At 39.1% G+C, this 18595-nt stretch overlaps 1 protein-coding gene across 7 annotated transcripts in view; it reads left to right on the plus strand.

Annotated features, from left to right (window-relative positions):
• Positions 1-18595, plus strand: part of LOC104639538 (thymocyte selection-associated high mobility group box protein TOX) — a 314557-nt gene that overhangs the window by 97631 nt on the left and 198331 nt on the right. For all 7 annotated transcript variants that reach the window (XR_012833817.1, XM_075744040.1, XM_075744037.1 and 4 more), the window contains exon 2: positions 13932-13997. Coding sequence is in view for 6 of the 7 variants with exons in the window: in XM_075744040.1 (XP_075600155.1) it covers positions 13932-13997 (66 nt within the window). In the remaining variant the exon portion in view is untranslated. The remainder of the gene's footprint in view (positions 1-13931; positions 13998-18595) is intronic.

The following is an 18595-nucleotide window of genomic DNA, read 5'->3' on the forward strand; positions in this document are numbered from 1 at the left end:
GTTTAACAGTAAGAAATAAAATCAGATACATAATTCACATTGCTCTCTGTGTTAACAAAAGATCTTCAGTGATGCACTGTAACACATAAAATACTTCCTCAGCTTTTAAATCAATGCTCTGACTATTTTAGCTTGTAAGGGCTCACATAGCTAAAAGAACTTCTGAACTGCAAAATCATGATTATGAGTAAAACTATTAGACATGTCAAAACACTTATGTTGTGTATTACTAATATGATCTGAAAATATTGGAAAATTAATCATCTTATACTTTCCAAGGCAGTAGTTACTATTTCAAATGAATGAATAAAACACCAAATTAATTTTCTATCAAAACATGAATCTAATGACAGCACATTTTTGTACTCTGTTATTATTTCTGAACTTTTGACTTGTAGGCACTGACATAAGAGAAAGTTGGTAGTATTACAAGAACTGTAGAGCGCAGGAAGAAACAGTGATACTGTATGACTAGCTATTTATGAATTCAGCTATTCAGACTCCGGATCCTCTGCAAAACCCTGAAGCCTCAATACTTCTCTTTCTTAGAAAAATATCACAAAACAGATTGTTGCTGCCACCAAAAGAGACTACATGCTGAATGTGTGAGCCCGTTTAATGGTTTCCCCAAAAATGAGAAAAAAGCAAACTGCACCTCAAGTAGGACTGCACGTGCGGGCCTGATCAATGGATATTCTACTCAGTCTTAAAATCAGTAGACCCAACATAGACCCAGACCAGTACTCTGGTACAGGACTCACCTGTGTAAAGGTGTTTCATTCTGAATTGTGTTCATATCAAGGACATTTTACTGCATCAGCAAATATATGATTATTTCAGCTGGTGCTTTGTGGGATGGAAGGAGCCAAATATGGTTTTGGTAATGTTTATGCAGCTGTTGTGCTTCTGCTGGGGTTGTATATCTGCAAATCAGAGCATGATTTGCCCATTTGATTTTCTCTATTCCCTCTTTACTTTTTTTTTTTTAACCTAATAAACACAGAATTAAGTTATTCTAGACTGGGAAATTTTAGTTGGGAAATGAGTTCGACCATGTGAAGAAAGTTTATTCTGAGTATCTATGTACAGTAGAGACATAATCTTAGGTATCACCATTGAAGCTGTAGTTTTCAGTGGGTTGTTACATAACTTTAAAACTGTTAATATGCATTTCAGTCTTCCAAACACAAAGAACATTTTAAACCAAAAATTATTCAAGCCATTTATTTCAAGTTTAATGTGCACTCATTTAATGGTCTTTAGGCATAGAAGATTATGATAATTTTCATCACAGATTTTATCAAATCCCAAGGACAGTGTATTAATAATTCAGTAGCTTATACAGAGAGGTGAGAGAATATAATATGGGGCACTAAAATGATAAGGCATATTTTCCATGATATTATGGTTATAGAGTACTTTCATTGATTAATAAAATGGCTAAAGAGTCTGACTAGGCTATGAGATTGCTGAAGTTAAAACAACAATTATTGTACAATTGGGTAAAACAGAAGCAGATATTGTGATGCTGTGGGGAAAACAAAACATCAAAAGCTAATAAGAAGCCATTTTTATATCATAAAAGCATAAGAACAGCTCCATCAAGCTTTAATCACATTGTTATATTATACATTTATTTAAAAATTATATTAGCTCATTAACAGTGGTTATAACATAGATTGTTATAATTATAGTAAGAAGATTAGCAAATACTAAGTGTTCTTCTATTTCAGTGCACTGAATGCACAGGCTGCTCTGTGTGAGTCGTAGGATTGTCTGCCTAAAAAGCAGCACTTCTGTATTTCAAGGGGTTTGTTGTTACATTGGTGTCATGGCCCTCTTCAAAAATGCTGCCATCGACTTTGCAGGGACTGGTAGTTTAATGCCAAGGTGAGGGGACCCCATGGCCACCTTGTTGGTGACTCTTCTAGCCATGGGGTGCAGAGAACCTGCGTCTTTCTGGGCGGCTGCACGTGGGGAATGACTGCCAGTGACTCGCAGCCCCGCTGCAGCCTGGCCTGCCAGCAAGGAGCCCGCACCGGAGCTCCTTTCACAGTAAGCAGTGAAAGCGAAGCACTTCCGTTGTGTCTCTGCATGCCCCTTTCCAGCATCATAGACCTCAGCTTGTTTCGCTGCATTCAGAGAATTCAGAAGTACATCAGGCTGGAAATATTGAAGTGACTTAGTCTGGCAAATATTCGTTTGACAAACTTATAATTGCCAAGGTTTTTTAAGCTCTTCCTTGAGAAGAATTTCTCACAGCTGGGATGTGATTTCTGTTCAAAACTGGAAAGACTGATACCAGAAGACAATGTCCTGTGAGGGACAGTGCTCTGCTAGATGTGAGAGACGAATTCAATTCTACATCATCAAGGATTTTTAGAAAGTTAACAGCCACAAGAAGTCATATGAGAAGACTATGCCCCACTCTACGACTGTGGTGCACAGGTGGTGTATGAGGGAATAGCAGAGCAGGACTGAACCAGGGTTTCCCATAGTGCTTCAGTGTGCTTCAACTGCCATGTTCTTCTGGCAAAAGTCTTTTTCATTTTTTGCAAAAATATTTGAAAGTCAGTTTCACCATAAGATTAATTTTGGAAATGCTTTATTTGAAAAAACATACAGCTCTGACTTGGGCTGAAATCCATGGAGCTTAGATCTTCACCATTTGTCATAGATCATGTTGTCTACCCTAACTATCTGGCAACTTTCCATGCTATTATACAGGTCAGGAGAAGCTTTCAGAGGTTTCATTTATTAAGGGCTGGGAAAAAAAACAAAGCATTTTCTAAGTAATGTGTGTAGGAAGGAAGAGGCTGATGCATACCCATAGTGTGGATGAACCCTGGGAACAGAGAATCTGTTCTGATTTGTCCACGGCTAGCTAGAGCACTACATTCATTGCGGATAGCACTTGAGATGGTCTAAAGGAAATCAGCGAAGGGAAGCACTCAACTGGTTACAAATGAGGAAATGTTTGGAAAAAAACATGTTGCCAGAGAAAGTTAAAGGAATTTAAAATGGGAATCCTGAAGAAGAGGACAGAGTATCTGTCTTTACGTGTGTTCACGAGTATTATTAAAAGGTAGGAGTCATTAGTCTCAGCAGACTGGAAGGATGGAAAAAGGTAACAGTAAAATTGCTGAAGAGTTTGAACCAAAAGGGGAAAATGCATGGAAACACCATTGCTGGAGTTGTATCAAAGGCAGGACTTGACAATCAGCTTTGGCGGCTGCTGTGTGAAACCTATTCTGCTATTATTCAGGGGATGGATTTGCCTGCCCAGGGAGCTTCCTCCCAGCGCTAACGTGACTGCCTCATGCTGATATGCATGGCCTCTTGGAAAGGCAACAGCCATGGTGCTGATAATGCCAGGTTTGAGTAACATTTGCTATCTGATTTGCTGTGAGGAATGTACAACAGTAATAGATTCAGAGTGTATTGATGGGAAAAGCAGCAGCCACCGCTGAGGGTAGCACTCCCTTCAACTGGGAGGGAGGAGGAGGTGGAACGTTTTTCATCTTTAAAGGGTTTTGGTAAGACATTGGCAGCTATAACTGTAACTTTATATTTCAGCTCTTTACCTTAAAAAATAAGAAAAAAAATGTTTGTGCAGACTTGTCATCTTTTCTGTTAAAAATATATATATATACACCAAATGTATACAGGAAATACCGTTGCAGACTCTTTAACAAAAAAAGAGCTGTTATGAGTGCTACTTGACAAAATAGAAACAAAAGGTGAAAACAGTCATGGAATAATTTAGTCATAAAATGAACTGTAATCTTGAAGGTCAAATTTTATCTTAAAAGGTGTAGAGAGAACACTTAGAATTTTTGAGAACTGATAAGTGATTTCAATACATCAAGGACATATCTTAACTGAAGTCAATTAGAAAAAAAAGTAAAACAACTTTTCCTCTTCTGCTTTTGAGTAATATTTTGAACATTTCTAACCACATCTAGTCTTGAATGACCTATTTTGGGATAGAATACTGCACACTTCTCTACATTACTCTGTCAGTGTATCTCAGCTTGATCTGTAGACCATCCTAGCAAAGGAATAAGTCAAGCTACAAGCCTTGTCAAGCTTTTGAATCTTCGTTGCAACTGTAAACGTGAAAACTCATGCTGCTTCAAATTCCTCTTTTGAACGTGCATGGGGGTCCAGCTTCTTGTTTGATGCAGGCAGGGAAATAAACATGTGTGACATTCTTCATGAAAATAATCCTGTTGCAATTAATGAAGCTCCTCATATACCAGAGTAACTGTGGATAGAAGTAGGATTGTCCACATGGCTGCCACAGTAGCTGTTTTGGTAAACTATGATTGTATATCAGCCCTACAACACCCTTGTCATTTAACAGATGCCCACGTTTTGCTAAATCCTTGTAATTAGTCATTTTTGTTATCACCCTCACCAGGTCTGCATTAGTTGTACCTAGTAAGATCCCATCAGACTGTGCTAAATAATTCGGTTTACCAGAAATTTAAGCTGATTTGTCCCATTTGAGTTTGGCACATACTTCAATATTTTACGCCTGTTCCTATAAATTTCTGAGCTCTTGGGTCCTATCTCATCACGTATTTGAATGGGTGCTTGATTTTGAATGCTCTCACACTGTCACCCCCTTCAATGGGATGATTTTAATGCATGTTATGCATGTGCTCAAATGACCTGCTGCATTGGTCTAGAGTGCTTAAGTTCTTAGATGATCAAGCCTTTCAATAACTTTTTAAAATTGGATTTCTAAGTATGCCATGGATTTCTAAATATACCATGGGGTTTTTTTTCCTTACTCTTTTAAAAATGAGGCATAGCAATATGCAGGCAAGTTTTTCTAGTTGCCCGGCAATTGTTACCTTGTCTACTTCTCAAGACACTCTGTCATAGGATTTTCAGGACAGTAGTGGAATTTTGCTTGTGCTTTTGTTGTTAATAATGTTCTGGCCCATTTAATTTCTAAGATTCTGCTGTGTAGAAGCAGATGTACTTTCCCACAGGAACTATATATACCCCATTCACTCTATAAATAACATAGTGGGTCAAATTCTGTCCATGGGTCCCTGCACACAGCTCCTGCTGTAGTCATGCAAAGGAACGGTTTTGTCCTAGTTGTGCAGAACTCATTCACTAAGGTCCATGGAGCCTCTCTTCTGCCATACTGCAACACAGGGCATTCTGCACGTGGATGTACAAAAAATGCTTTTTAATCATCTGTCTGCTCTCTGTAGATCCTTTTTGTTAAGCTTCCCTGTGTTTTATTACATAATGTGGTGTTTCAAATGATGAGGCAGAGATGAACATTGACAAAAATTACTATGAAACTCAGAGTAAGAAGGGCCCTATTGCCTGACCATTCTACCTGATCCTGTTCCTGTCCAAATGGCCATGGCACAATTCCCTTCACCTGCCATGATGCAGGATCAGACCTTGTCATGAAACTGGCCATCTGTGTTGGGGTTGGAAAATATTACAAGCCTACTAGGTTAAACAAATTTCCTCTGTGGGCAGAGTTACTATGGGCAGAAAAAGAAAGGTCTAATCTTAGTTGTTCAAACCTTTCCACCTTATCACCCAGTGGGTGGCTACATCCATAATTTAGTGTGGATTGAGTAAAATAATAACAAACCACTTTGATCTTGGTATGCTAATTTAATGAGTGTTCAATATGCAAGAGATAGTTTTGCACAGGAGTCCAGACTACAGTGTGTTGGTTTGGGGTTATTTTATTTTATTTTATTTTATTTAACACCCAAGGTTAAAAGGAGCAAGAGCCCAGCTGAGAGAGTTCAGAGTTCATCTCTGCATGCTGACTGTCTTCCATTTAAATGTACACAAAGGACTAATACAGTACCCGCTCTCCCCTGGGCTGTCTTTGATACACTCTGCTGTGCGTGGACTCTGCCACTCCTCCTATCAGTCTGATCCTACTTCTATTAGCCCGCTGTGCTCAGCACTGTAACCTCATTCAGCTAGCTCTCTGCATGCAGGCTAACAACTTCAAGGCTCTGTCAGGCATTGACACATGCAGGCTCCAAGCGGGAAGCTAAACACCCCCCTTCACCTCCTCTCCAGTTCCACATTAACCTCTATTAAGTGCAGGAAAAACACAAATGCTGTAGTGCCATCATTCAGGTTTTAACTACCAGTGTGTATTTAGATATTCATCCAGCTTGCCACCTTTGAGAACGTATTTGGCAAACCCTCCGGTTCCTCCCCTTTCTTGTAACGAAAGCAATAAACAGTGAGTGAGTTTGGAGAATGCAATGGTGGAAGGTCTGGTGGGTTGGGTATTTATGGCACGAGGATAAAAATCTGAAAGAAAACTTTGACAGCACGGCCTATACTTTTTGAAGCAATGGTATGTGTTACAAATGGAAAATAAGACAAAAATGGTCTCATTCTAGGAGAAACAAGCAGAGTATTTTCAAAACATGTCCGCTTTGAAAGCTGGGCAGTAGAAAAGGCACAGCGCAGTGCTAGTGTGCAAGCCCTATTGTGCTGTGATCCAAGCACTGAATGTATCAAAGTTGGACACTGTAGGCAGAGAGAGTCTCATCGCTGTTTCTGGCTGTAAGCATAGGAGATGTCTGACAGCATTTCCTTGCAAAGCGGCACCCTCGCTTCCCACTCTGGGGCTCGCTGCCAGTGCCCACCCACCTCATGGCTTGCTCCCACTTTCCGGGGAGCCATCGAGACCGGGGCAGATTCCATCCCAGCTCCAACATGCCTACCCCACACATCATCATATTTGGATTAATTAAACACATCCTACCGCATATGCCTGGTTTAGACTGTTTGGACGACATGTAAGAAAATGAAAGCACAGGATTCATAAAGGAATTTCCTAATACTTTACTCTTGAAAAACAGTTACAGAATTAAAATGAGTAACAATAATAATCCTGAGACATGCCATCTCCTCTCTAATGCTTGGCACGTCAAACTTTCTGTGACCTGGAGGGCTCTTAGTGTTCCAGGTGGGACAGGACGTCTCCATGTCCTGCCAGTCTGCAGTAGTCGCCTTCCTTTGGCCTTACAGGGACATCCATCTCTGCAAAGAAATTTGACTTCTTTTTGACATGGTGCTCCATTCAGGCATTTTCACCCAATCTCATACTCTTCCAGTATTCTCCTCTTTTGAAAAACAGTCCTGGAAGGAGAGAGGGAAGACAGCAGAACAGAGACAATCAAAGTTGATAGTACTAGATTTTTTTTGACAATTTTCCTGTGATAGTCCTTCAGCAAGGTGTCAAGCCCCTTTCCCAGGAAGGATGCCTGTCTGGAATGCATTACTGTAACCCATCTTGGGCAAATTTAAACAAGTGTTCAGTACAGCATACAAAATGGAGTTCAAGAGACAAAATGGAGTTTCAATTGAATACAGACACTGCTCTGCCAAACTGTGTCAAGAAAGGGATTTTCCATCGTGTAATAATGTTTACAGAGCATCTCTGTTTTTATCTTTAATGGTTGCTGTAACAAGATCAAGTGTTTCTTTAGCATAGCCATTTGATGATTTATGTTGTATCCCATCATTATTTTAGTCTCATTTCAGCAGCTCTGAGTAAAATAAAGCATCACTTTGTTTGTCATTGAGCAACCTGAGACAATGTCCACTCTTGGCATTTGGTTTAAAATAAACAAAATTACCTAGTTTGAAAGCTTTTTCAGGATTAGTGGCTTTTAGATAATGTAAGTTACAAATGATATCTATAAGCTCTAAGCACTAAAATCACTAAATGACTAGAAATAAATAATATTTTTACACAATATTATTGCAATGTTTTCTTGAAATGAAACACAACAAATTGTGTTGGGGCACCGTCAGAGCAAGATAAAGTATGGTTAAAAGGTATAGCTAAAGTTTAAATTTAAATCTAGCTTCCAGTTCCAATCTAAGATGAGAGAAATTTGTATTTAGATTATGTGATTAATAGCGCAGGCTTTGAAGATCTGTAACATCCTTTGAAGAAATTGGGATGTCGAGTCCAAGAAGCTTTACCCAGAAGCTGAACTTATTAAGTGCAGCAACTTTCACCAATTTGATCATCTCTCCCCTTGCTGCTTCTCCTTTAATCTCTACATTTCAGGATATCACTATTGAGATACATTTATGCACAAAACAGTGTCCAAAGTTGCTCCCCCTCGACACCCCAGCCCCAAGCTTGTTTTGGCCTCAAAAGCCATATGGGCTAGTATTCATCATGCTTCCCTACCTACACTGCAGTTGGACGAGATGTAGTACTGTCATTCTGTGCTGCACTTCAGCATGAACTAGAAGAAGCTCAAAGATCCATGTGCTTGTGGTTTTTTTTCTTTTAGCTAATATAACTATGCCTGCAGAACCTAGGGCACACACACACACACATACATATATATGTGTGCATACAAAGAGAAAGCAAATATGCAATTCCCTTAGAAGTTGAAAGCTGTGGTTGAAAAAGGAGCAAAAAGGAGCAAAATAAACCCTTACTTCTCTCAACTACAACAAAGTTTGAGGTAGCAAGAAGACAGACATAAAAGACAGGGGTGAAAATTCATTATCCCTGTAGTCCAGATAGCAGAGGTGACCATGGTGATGAAGACAGAGTGACTTGGCATAGAAGAAGGTCGCCTGTGGGGATGGGAGGACATAGGCTATAAGCCTGTGTTGAACCTGTGCATCCCTGTGGCAGTTGTCATCTGAACTAGCTACATGAAGCTAATGCAGGTCTGTCTCTGCATTTATAATCACTGTATACACACGTACAGTTAGCAGTATACAAATACGTTTTGTTTCCTGTTACCCTCTTTGGCTTTCAACTCCTGTTTTTTTTCTGTCCTATTGCACCTTCCTTTTTGTCTTCCAAATTCTTCTGTTTATGTAGGCTATAATGAAGATTCTTTAAGTTGGTGTCACCATGAGAAATTTTGTTCTCCATTTGCTTTAGTGCAACCTGATTATAATGTCTTTGTGACATAGTCAAGATAGGGTGTTTTTCATTTAAAGAAGCACATAAAGGATGAATAAAAAAATACGGTTCTTGCAAGCTTTGCTACTTCATAATCATTATTATAAAAGCTGGCAGAGTTGGCTGTAACCTAAGTGGGAAGATGAAAACAGGCTCCCTGGCCATGACTACATCATATGACTCTCATGTGATGCCATGCTAACGGGAGACAAAACCCAGCTTTGGATCCCTTGGTAAATCCATGCCTGATGAAACAGCCTTACCACTCTGGACATGTGCTGAACTCTGCCGTAGCTCTTGCATCAGTAACAGTCAGCCAGTGTTTATGTAATTATGTTCCTAACTTATATGAGTAAATTGCATTTAATAACAGCACCTGGGTATTTTGTGCGTGTTGGTTGCTGAACATTATAACTCGTCTTACAAAGGGTTATTCTAAAGGAGATTCCAACTGGCCATGCCATAGTGTTGCCTGCATGTTTTGTTTATAATAATCATTTAAATGAAGAATATGATGCAATTCTGAATACATATTGAAACCAGCTCCCAGTTATATATCTTTTCATATTACAATGCAGTCATATTCTTAGTTTGCTCTCACCCAAACTTCTCATGCAGTTACACTTTAATATGAAAAGAAATGTTGTCAAGAGTAGTTATTATCACACATCAGAATATTGTATTAGCATTCACTTTTAATAGATTAAAATGAAAGATTTTGAAATCTTCCCTTAATGATACTGAAGGATCTTGGAGACACATTGGGAAAGCTTTAGATGAAATGTCATATGATATATATACATCATACATAGGTTCATAAAAGACAGTTCATTTAACTGCCTGCCTTTGTGTTTTGTCTGTTCTGTTTGGATGAATCATCCACAAGTTAAGTGATGCTTGTGCAGTTTCTTTGCTTGAAATCAAGCACAGTGAGAGCCAGAGAAGTTTAGGGAATACAAGGTTCTTGTAGACCTGGGGATGATGAGTAATATAAGACAATTTTGAAGGCGTGGAGTAAAACCTGGAGGAAAAATCTGGTGGTTGGAGGCATCTTTGGGTCATATCTGCTGATCTTTTGACTTGCTGTCTGATCCGGATAGGTTGCTTGAACTGCTGTTGCATAAATCACCTCACTTATAAAGCTCAATTCAAGGTGGACGTAGCATGAGTTAAGCTGTCCTGAAGGAGAGTTGTTGAGAGATGCCACGCTGCAGAGCCTGCGTGTTACAAAGCAGTGTTTAAAAAGGTGAAATGATTCAATATTCATTTCTGGGGTTTAGGGACTTGTTTTGGAAGGTTCTGATAACACGTGGAAAAAAACCAACAGTAGGACCTTCCAGTTGATCAAATAATTGGTATTTTTTTCTCAGTTTATTGTTTCGATGTGGGATAGTCCCATTTGGGCAAAGTGGGCAGAGATACAATGTGCTGCATCAGTGTCTCTGAACTTCTTGTTATTGAAGGCTTATGTAAAGGGGTTTTGGCTGGGGTGGGATGTGTAAGTCATCTGTATTCCATACTTCTTTGGTAGTTGGAAAAAGGGATGTGAATAAACAATTCAGCACTGAAGTAAACATTTTGTTTTATTTTGGTAGACAAAAATCATAATTTCACTCTTTTATAAACATTTCAGTAAACATTGAGAACTTAAGGGAGGCATCTTCAGACAATACCTGCTGTAGAAAGTGCATGTGTATATGCTTTGTCGTTCAAGTTTATGGCTCGCATCTGAAGTCTTAGGAACTGCCAAGAAGCCATGCACCACACTGCCCTAGACTGAGGGCAGATAAGAATTTATATAGCTGTAGATATAGTACAAATACTAACATGGCAACAGTGTTAGTGTCAGCTAATACATTACAGTCCGCATCCCACAAATATAAACACTACAAAAAATACACAGTGCGTCAAATCTTATTGAACTATACAACCTATTACACAACACCTTACACATACTTCTAACAAGCAGATGCTAAATGCTGCAGTGACTAAACTCCGTGTTTAAATATTGAAGAAATTAAGTAATAAATCAAAAAGCTGCTGGGTATTTTTAGATGCTAACAGGTCACTCAGATTTTACAGACATTATGCGTCAATATATTTTTCCGAGAATTTACCCTAACAAATTCATTGAAAATGTTGCAGAAGGTCATTTCTCATTTAAGGCCAAGCCAAAAGGCCAGGAAGTTTAACTTTAGATATATTTTTAGTTTTCAGTTTCATTGATACATGCTCACATTAAGCCCACAGACCATGGTAGAACAAAAGCATTTCAGAGCTAAATAGAGGGCCACAAGCAACAAACAGGAGAGGCTGAGATCCAAGATCCTATAGATGCCAGAGGCACCACTAGTAGCAAGGCACTGATCAGATAGGCAGAGGATCCCACAATAACACACAGAATGATGAAAATTTCCAAGATTGATGAACAAATGACCTTAGGGAAATTTTTCTGGGAATGCATACTTGGTGATTGCAAGCTTGGGAGCAAGGACAGATGACCAAAGATCCAAAAGAGGGAATTATCTGAAAGACTAGCATACTTCATAAAGATTCTTAAATCACAGGCTCAGGCATTATGAAAGGCAAAATAAATTGAAATAAACCTAGCCTGTATGCAGAAAAGGAAGGAAATTTCTTCATGTTCTTTGCAACTAATCATATGCAACATAATATTTGAATTATAGCATTGCTTGCAAGGTAGTGCAGCAAATAAATATATGAGAATAACGAGGGAAATTCAAAATAGGAGACTCAGGGAATCATGGCACGGGTTCCAGGGCAGATAGGACTACCATAATCACCCAGCATATCCCATGTTGTCCATAGGATTTCTCATAAATATGATATGGAATTCATCTTTTCTGAAAAAAGATATCTAACTTCATTTTTAAATGTCCAAGAAATGATGAGTTTGCTGTTGACATAATGCTTAATTACCTTCCGAAGTAGAAACTTGTATCTTATTTCAGAACTAAATTTCTCTAACTCCCATTTCTTAACACTAGATCTCATTATACCACTGTCAGGAAGGCTGACATCTTGCTATCAGATATCTTTCCAGGGTGTAAGTACCAATCGCAGTGATCAAGGCACCTTTCAACCTTTCGTCTGACAAGCTGAATAAGTTGAGCTCCTGTAGGCCTTACACTGGAGCGCTTGGTTTCCAGCTGCAGACTGTGAAATCTCTCTTCAGAAATTCACCTGTCCATCTGAGTAGAAGAAACAATGCATTGACCTTTTTTTGCGGTGTGCAAACAATCCAGACACTAAAAAAAAAAATTCTCTAAAACTCTACTTTGAATGCTGATAAATGAGAACATTCTTGAATGAGAAAACTGAAAGAAATGGCAGGTGTAAACAAGAAATAATAATGAAGCAACCAAAAATCCCTGTTGTTGAGATCTAATCCAACTATCTCTATTCCATCAAACTTTGGCAATATTCTATTCCCTATGGCAGAGTTGTGCCCGTAGCATAATCCTTTACCTCCCATGAAACTAGTACTTCTGACAGATAGGCTGTGACTGTCTATTAAATAGTGCTGGCTGGGAAGGGCAGACCATCAATTGCTGTGCCAGGTGCTGGCACTTGTTCATTTCTACCGCTGCTGTTACAAGCCTTGGTAGCCTCTGGCAGAGAAAGAGGATAAACAGCTGGAAGCTGAAACCTTTTCAGCCGCCTCAGCGAAAAATGGTACAGAAACCCGCCAAAGCCACAGTTTGACTTTGCCACCTTGGTCTAGTTGAATATACTGTACCTTGCAGGTAAAACATCCCGAGGAGCTCAGCACGGATTGAGAAATGTCCATGGGATATTTCACTGCCATCTTCTGTAGGAGCAGAGCAAGCTCAGTGGTGGGGGACTTTTTAAAAATGCCGCCACATCATCAAAAATAATGGGTCATTTCCAAAATATGTTACTCTAAGCATTCACAGAAGGGGTCAGGTGAAAGTTATTTCAAACAGACCTCGTAACAGCTGGAAATTTGTGGTTGATGACTGGGGATGGGGATTCCTGCTGTTGTTCATTTCTACTTGAAAGGCTTGAAAAGATTTTCCCTACCTCCTGAGCGGACACTGGGACTATATTTGCCCAGCTGGCACTGCCACTTGAGCGGGCGTGACGAGAGTTGTGGGGGGGCATTTTCCAGATTATGTAAGAAATCAGTAGTTTTATAATTCTTTGTGTTGGAACAGGATGAGGCTTCAATTCTGAGAGTTTTTCTCCACCTAGACTGTCAGATTTTAACCAACTCCTTTCTATTACATTTCTGTTACTTCTTAGCTGCAGCAGAGGAGAGAAAAAGGAACAACAACAAAAAAGCTTTGTATACATTTCCAGGAATGTTATTTATCATTCACGGAAGAGTATTTTTGCGATTCTGATTATGAATGTTTACTCTGCACACTGAGCAAACTATCCTCTTACACCATACGGTCAGGAGGTATATGGTTTCATACGTTCAGATGTCTGAAAGCTGTCTGGAAATGTATTTCCTACTTTCTGATACAGAAACACTTCAATAGGAGGGAGTTTAATTTGTTTTGAAATTTCAACTCTTGTTCTGCTCAGAAGCTAAAGTTGGAATCCATTAAGATGCATTTTAGTGCAGTTTCTATTCTCATCTTCCTTTTCTCAGTAACTGCAATTCACTTAGTACTTCATTACAACCAACAGCAATATGTATACATGGTGCACAAAATGAGCCATTTTGTTTTAAAACAGATTGCAGATGAAAGGAAACCATTCATTTCTTGCTTGCTAGCTGTAATTACTAGAGCGCTAATTACTCCAAATCACTGACATCCAGGGTCAATAAGGATGACAACAGGAACATCAAAGACAAGATGCACACACGCAATTACAAGTCTCTAAAACCGGGCTGTAATATTATTTTATGCCTACTGTTTTTTTCAGTCAATGCTGAAAAATATTCAAGTTTGCTGAATGTTTACTGTTATTTCCTTTGCAGTTTGACGGTGAGAACATGTATATGAGTATGACAGAGCCGAGCCAGGACTATGTGCCAGCCAGCCAGGTGGGTTAATTAATCTTCTCTGCCTTGTTTCAAATTGTAATTAAACAAATTCAAAGAGTTGCATTGCAAATGAGTGGCACTATCAGTAACTGCTGCAATCAGGAATAATCATAATTTATAAACAAAGCATTTAAGCCTTGTTTCCAGTTAATGAGATAGAGCTGATAAAACACCAGAGTTGGCGTTTGTTGAAAGATACTACCTTGTTTCCTCTCCAGAATGCAAGCAGCTGTTTTGCCAGCATGATCTTTTCTAAACAGTTGTTTTACCTTCAGGAAATAAAGTCTTTACAGGTGCAGGTTATTTGTTTATCTGACTGCAGACAAGTTAATCATTATAAGCTACACATGTCACAAATAGCTTTAATTACCGCTCGTAGGCCAGTTGTAGTTGAAGAATTGCATTTTTAACACTAATCTTATGGCTGAGGAATGTCGCCAGTATTACACCATTAGTGGGGTTAAGGCAATGACTTGGTCTTTTGTAGCTGGCAGCCCAAAAGGTTTAATGTGATGTGGATTCTTTACAGGAATTTTTGAGTCCTTTCCCTTTTGGGGAATCCTACACACTAAAATCTGTTAGGTATATGTTTAGAAATCTTTCACATTTCCATTTGAACCCTAAGATACTACAGATTTCTAAGAATGAAAGATTTTAATGACTTCTTGAAAAGCAAAGATAGTTTTGAAATTATAGGGTTGTCTACCTGTAACTACTTCTATACGTAGGGGAGAAATTTTCATTTGCTTCATATGTTTTGTTCAGTTTCATTCCACATTAGTAAGTGATGGTGATAGTGGTGCAGGTCAGTTAGATTGTGTCAGAAATTGCCCTGATTAATCAGACATGTGGTCCAGGTCATACAATATCTCAGGCCCAGCAGTGGCTAGTCTGATATAGCTCCTTCTGACAGGACCAGTAGGACTGTATGAAGAGCTCTCATTAGGTGGGAAAAAAGTTTGCATGCGTAGCAAATGTGTGTAGATGAGCAGGATGTCATTTAGGAATCAAGAGCTTTGGAAAGTGACAGTGCATTCAAAGCGAAGTGTCCTCATGAAGTAGGGTTTTTCAGATAGCCATGTTGGTTCATGATGTGTAGTACACGGGTCCATTTGGGGGCAGGGAAGCAGGAGGTTGTGTGAGATGAGTTACATTGTTCAATCAAAAAGACCATCTTCAGAATGTTCTACCATGTTGCTTCCCAGCCTTCTGTTGAAGTTATTCTGAAATACCTTTGGAGACCAACTGTACTTTGCATTTTGGATTTGTGTGTGATTGAACTTATTCAGCTAAGAACCCTCCAAGATCCAGAGGTAGTTTAGAATAGAACTGTTTGATTAAAAAATGAAAAATTATATTATTAATTTTTCTCTAACCATTAATCCAAAAACTGTACTGACAAGTTTTAGTATTACTATTAGATTAAAGCAGCCTAGTATCATCTCATTTATGCCTTAAGGGTTTTGAAGTGCAAGGGCTAATTGAATTTGTTTGAAACAGTAGAAATACAAACTCTGTGAATGATTGCTGTTATAAGGCAGCTGCTACCTTTCAGAGAATCATTATGTCTGTCTTAAATAGTTTTGAATAAAGAATTGCAAATCCACATTATACATCAGAATTATTTTTCTTCTGTTGATATTTTTGTACTGTGTATGCATGTAGTTTAAATAATTTAAATGGCATATTGAAAAATTAAGAGTATAAGTTTTAATCTTTTATGCGCTTTCTACATGTGCTAACAAGGCCCAGATCCACAGAGATATTTATGTATCTAACACTCACTGGTTTCAACAGAAGTAAGGTACCTTTAAAGGATCCAGGCCGAGATATTTTAAGTGCAAATGATTTTGTCTTCAAGAAAAAAATCTATCAAATGTGACATTTCCAAATTCAAAGATGACAGAAAACCCAGAATGCTTACTAAGAGCTGGAACCAAGAAAGGGCTTACAGACTTAGAGTCTTGCTATGGTAAAGCCAAGCTCTTGGGCATCTGGCTCCCAGGTAGAGTTCAAAACCCAGAGACAGGTGTCGAAACTCTGTCCTTTGCTTGGGGATCCATGTGGCAACAAGTAGTTCAACTGCCAGGCACAGTATTTTAAGTTATTACCGAATGCACTCTGGTCAAATGGCCTCCTGTCCCTGTCAGCCTTGGGCTGTTGCACCCTCCTTTCCCTTACTGTGATTTTCTCCTGGTGCTTACACTGTTGCAGCATTTTTTAAGTGAATATAGATGAAGCCTGTAATAATAACAGTAATTTAAAAAGGAGGCAACAACCACACTAGGAACAGGAAGCCATGAGTGTGTTGGAAATCTGGCCTCTCTCCTTTTTAGGTGAGAACTGGGACTGCGAGAGAAGCCTTCCTGAACCTGTTCCTGATGTAGATACCTGTTAGTTGTTCCTCAGAGGAACTAAGCAGCTCTCCATTTACAGTATTGGCGAGGTCTTCACCAATTGTAATGGGGCACTGTTCCTATCTCTGGCATAAACATTTGTTGGTCACCCAAAATTGGTGAACTGACTACCATTTCAACAGCCAATTTGCTTGTTAAAACTGGACAGAGTACAGTATTCGTTGTTCTGAAAACAAAACGTGCCAGATTATATGGTTTACTGGGAAGGGAGAGGAAGAGGAAAGGATGTGACTGTGTTTTCTGGTCCCTGTTTTCAGGACTGTTTGTTCATTTTCCACTCGCTGTTACCAGATAGAAAACAAGTAATCCCATAAGAAGAGATCAGAAAATGTTGTCTCCCCAGTGAAAGCCTAGTCACTTAATCCATGGAGTTTTCTCCTGTGTCCATTTTGCCCCCGTCCCCATGAGCCTTGCAGTTGCATAACTTTAGTGAGAGGAGTGCAGGCTCCCTTCCATCCCCAAAAACTTGGCTGTTCCCTTGCAAGATCAGAGATGAGGGTTTGAATCCTGTCAGAATGAGGCGTGAATTCATTTCTCCACTTTCCTTGATGGATGCACATCTGTTAACTAAAATATGAATCCCACATGTTAGGAGATGCACAGTCCTATCAGAAACTTTTATTCGAGCTCCGATCATGCTGACTGAGTCAGACGTGAGCATCATTTTCTAATTTCAGAGTCTGACACAGCTTATTTGGGAGGTGGGTTGGCAGACTGAGTCATGGTATACAACACCAAAGACCGAGGGGTTTCTACTAGGCTGTCTTCAGGATTATGTGACTATAGAGGCAGGATTTTGGGGGTCCTGATGCATGCTGACATGCTCACATCCTTGCTTTGGATCTAACCCTGGGAAGTTACTTTTGCTCACTTTGCCTTTTCCCTCTCACTCTTCCTAGAATCCAGCATTTCAAGAAATTTGGGGGTTATAAAATAATGTGTGTTGCAGAAGAAAATAAAATTTAGACATCAGAAATGTTTCAATTTCCCTGAAAAAACTGAACTTTGCACTTCAGTTCTTTCTGTTTACTACAAAATGTTCATATCCAGAAAAACATCACCTTGTATTATTTTAAGAGTTTTAATCAATTTATCCCCTTTAGGCTAACATAAATAAAAGCTCAGCCATTGGACAGAAAAAATATAGTTTTGTTCCTTTTGCTATATAACATCAAACATCTGCATAGCTTGGTAATCCAAGACAAGTTGCCTCACAGCATCTCTCAACAATTATCATTTCTGTTCAATTTTCAAATCAGTACATGCTTTGGGACTTAGACTAAGTTGCTAAGTAGCAACATATGGCTCACTACTGTTCCTGTGATGTTGCTGCAAGCAAATAGCATAATTCTATACTTGAAATGATTTTTACAGAAAGCTAGTGCTGGAACTGAGCCAGAAGTGTAAGTATACAGTAAAAATTAATGATATTCTTTTAGACTGTCCCAAAAGGCTGTTTGGCAATGTTGTCTCTGTGTACATTTTATATATACTTGTAAGTACTGTATTTTTGGTTATGATATATGTAGTATGGGACTCTGCACTGCAGGCATCTCCTAAATGAGTTATGCCAGCCATATTAACAAACATACGTAGTAAAACTACATGACATTTTCACTACTAATTGCACTTCGATCTGAAAATATTTATCATTTTAAAATAAAACTATATGCCAACTGTTCTGCATTTCAGATTCTCACAAATGTATTGTTTTCCCCCCACACCTATAATTGGAATCTCGGAGATGAATTGTTCTTCATGTAATTCCTCCTCCTGTAATTTGTGGGCCACGCAAAGCACAGTATAAAATTATATTGTTTATTTTACATTTCTTCCTAGTCACAATACAGAATGTAATTCAGGACTCTGTTGCATAAAGCCTCAGCACTTTTGTAGCCTTCCTGAGGCCTGATAAATGTTAAGGGTAACGAATCCAGCTGCCAAATCCCCTGCATGATCCAAAGGGAAGGGAGGAGAACTGGTCTGCAGCTTATGGTTTCGTGCAGTACCCTCATTGCCCCAGTGGGAAGAAAAATGATACCCGAGGCAGAGGAAAGAATACCGCTTGCACAGAGGTGGTATTTTCCTCCCTCCCAGAGCTGTGCCAGGGAGATCAGTATAAGATATGTATGGATGCTCTTTGATACAGTGGGCACCATGGGTATCAAAACGATTTTGTCC

This window comes from Balearica regulorum, chromosome 2 (genome assembly GCF_011004875.1).
Source record: "Balearica regulorum gibbericeps isolate bBalReg1 chromosome 2, bBalReg1.pri, whole genome shotgun sequence".
Taxonomy (NCBI): Eukaryota; Metazoa; Chordata; class Aves; order Gruiformes; family Gruidae; genus Balearica; species Balearica regulorum.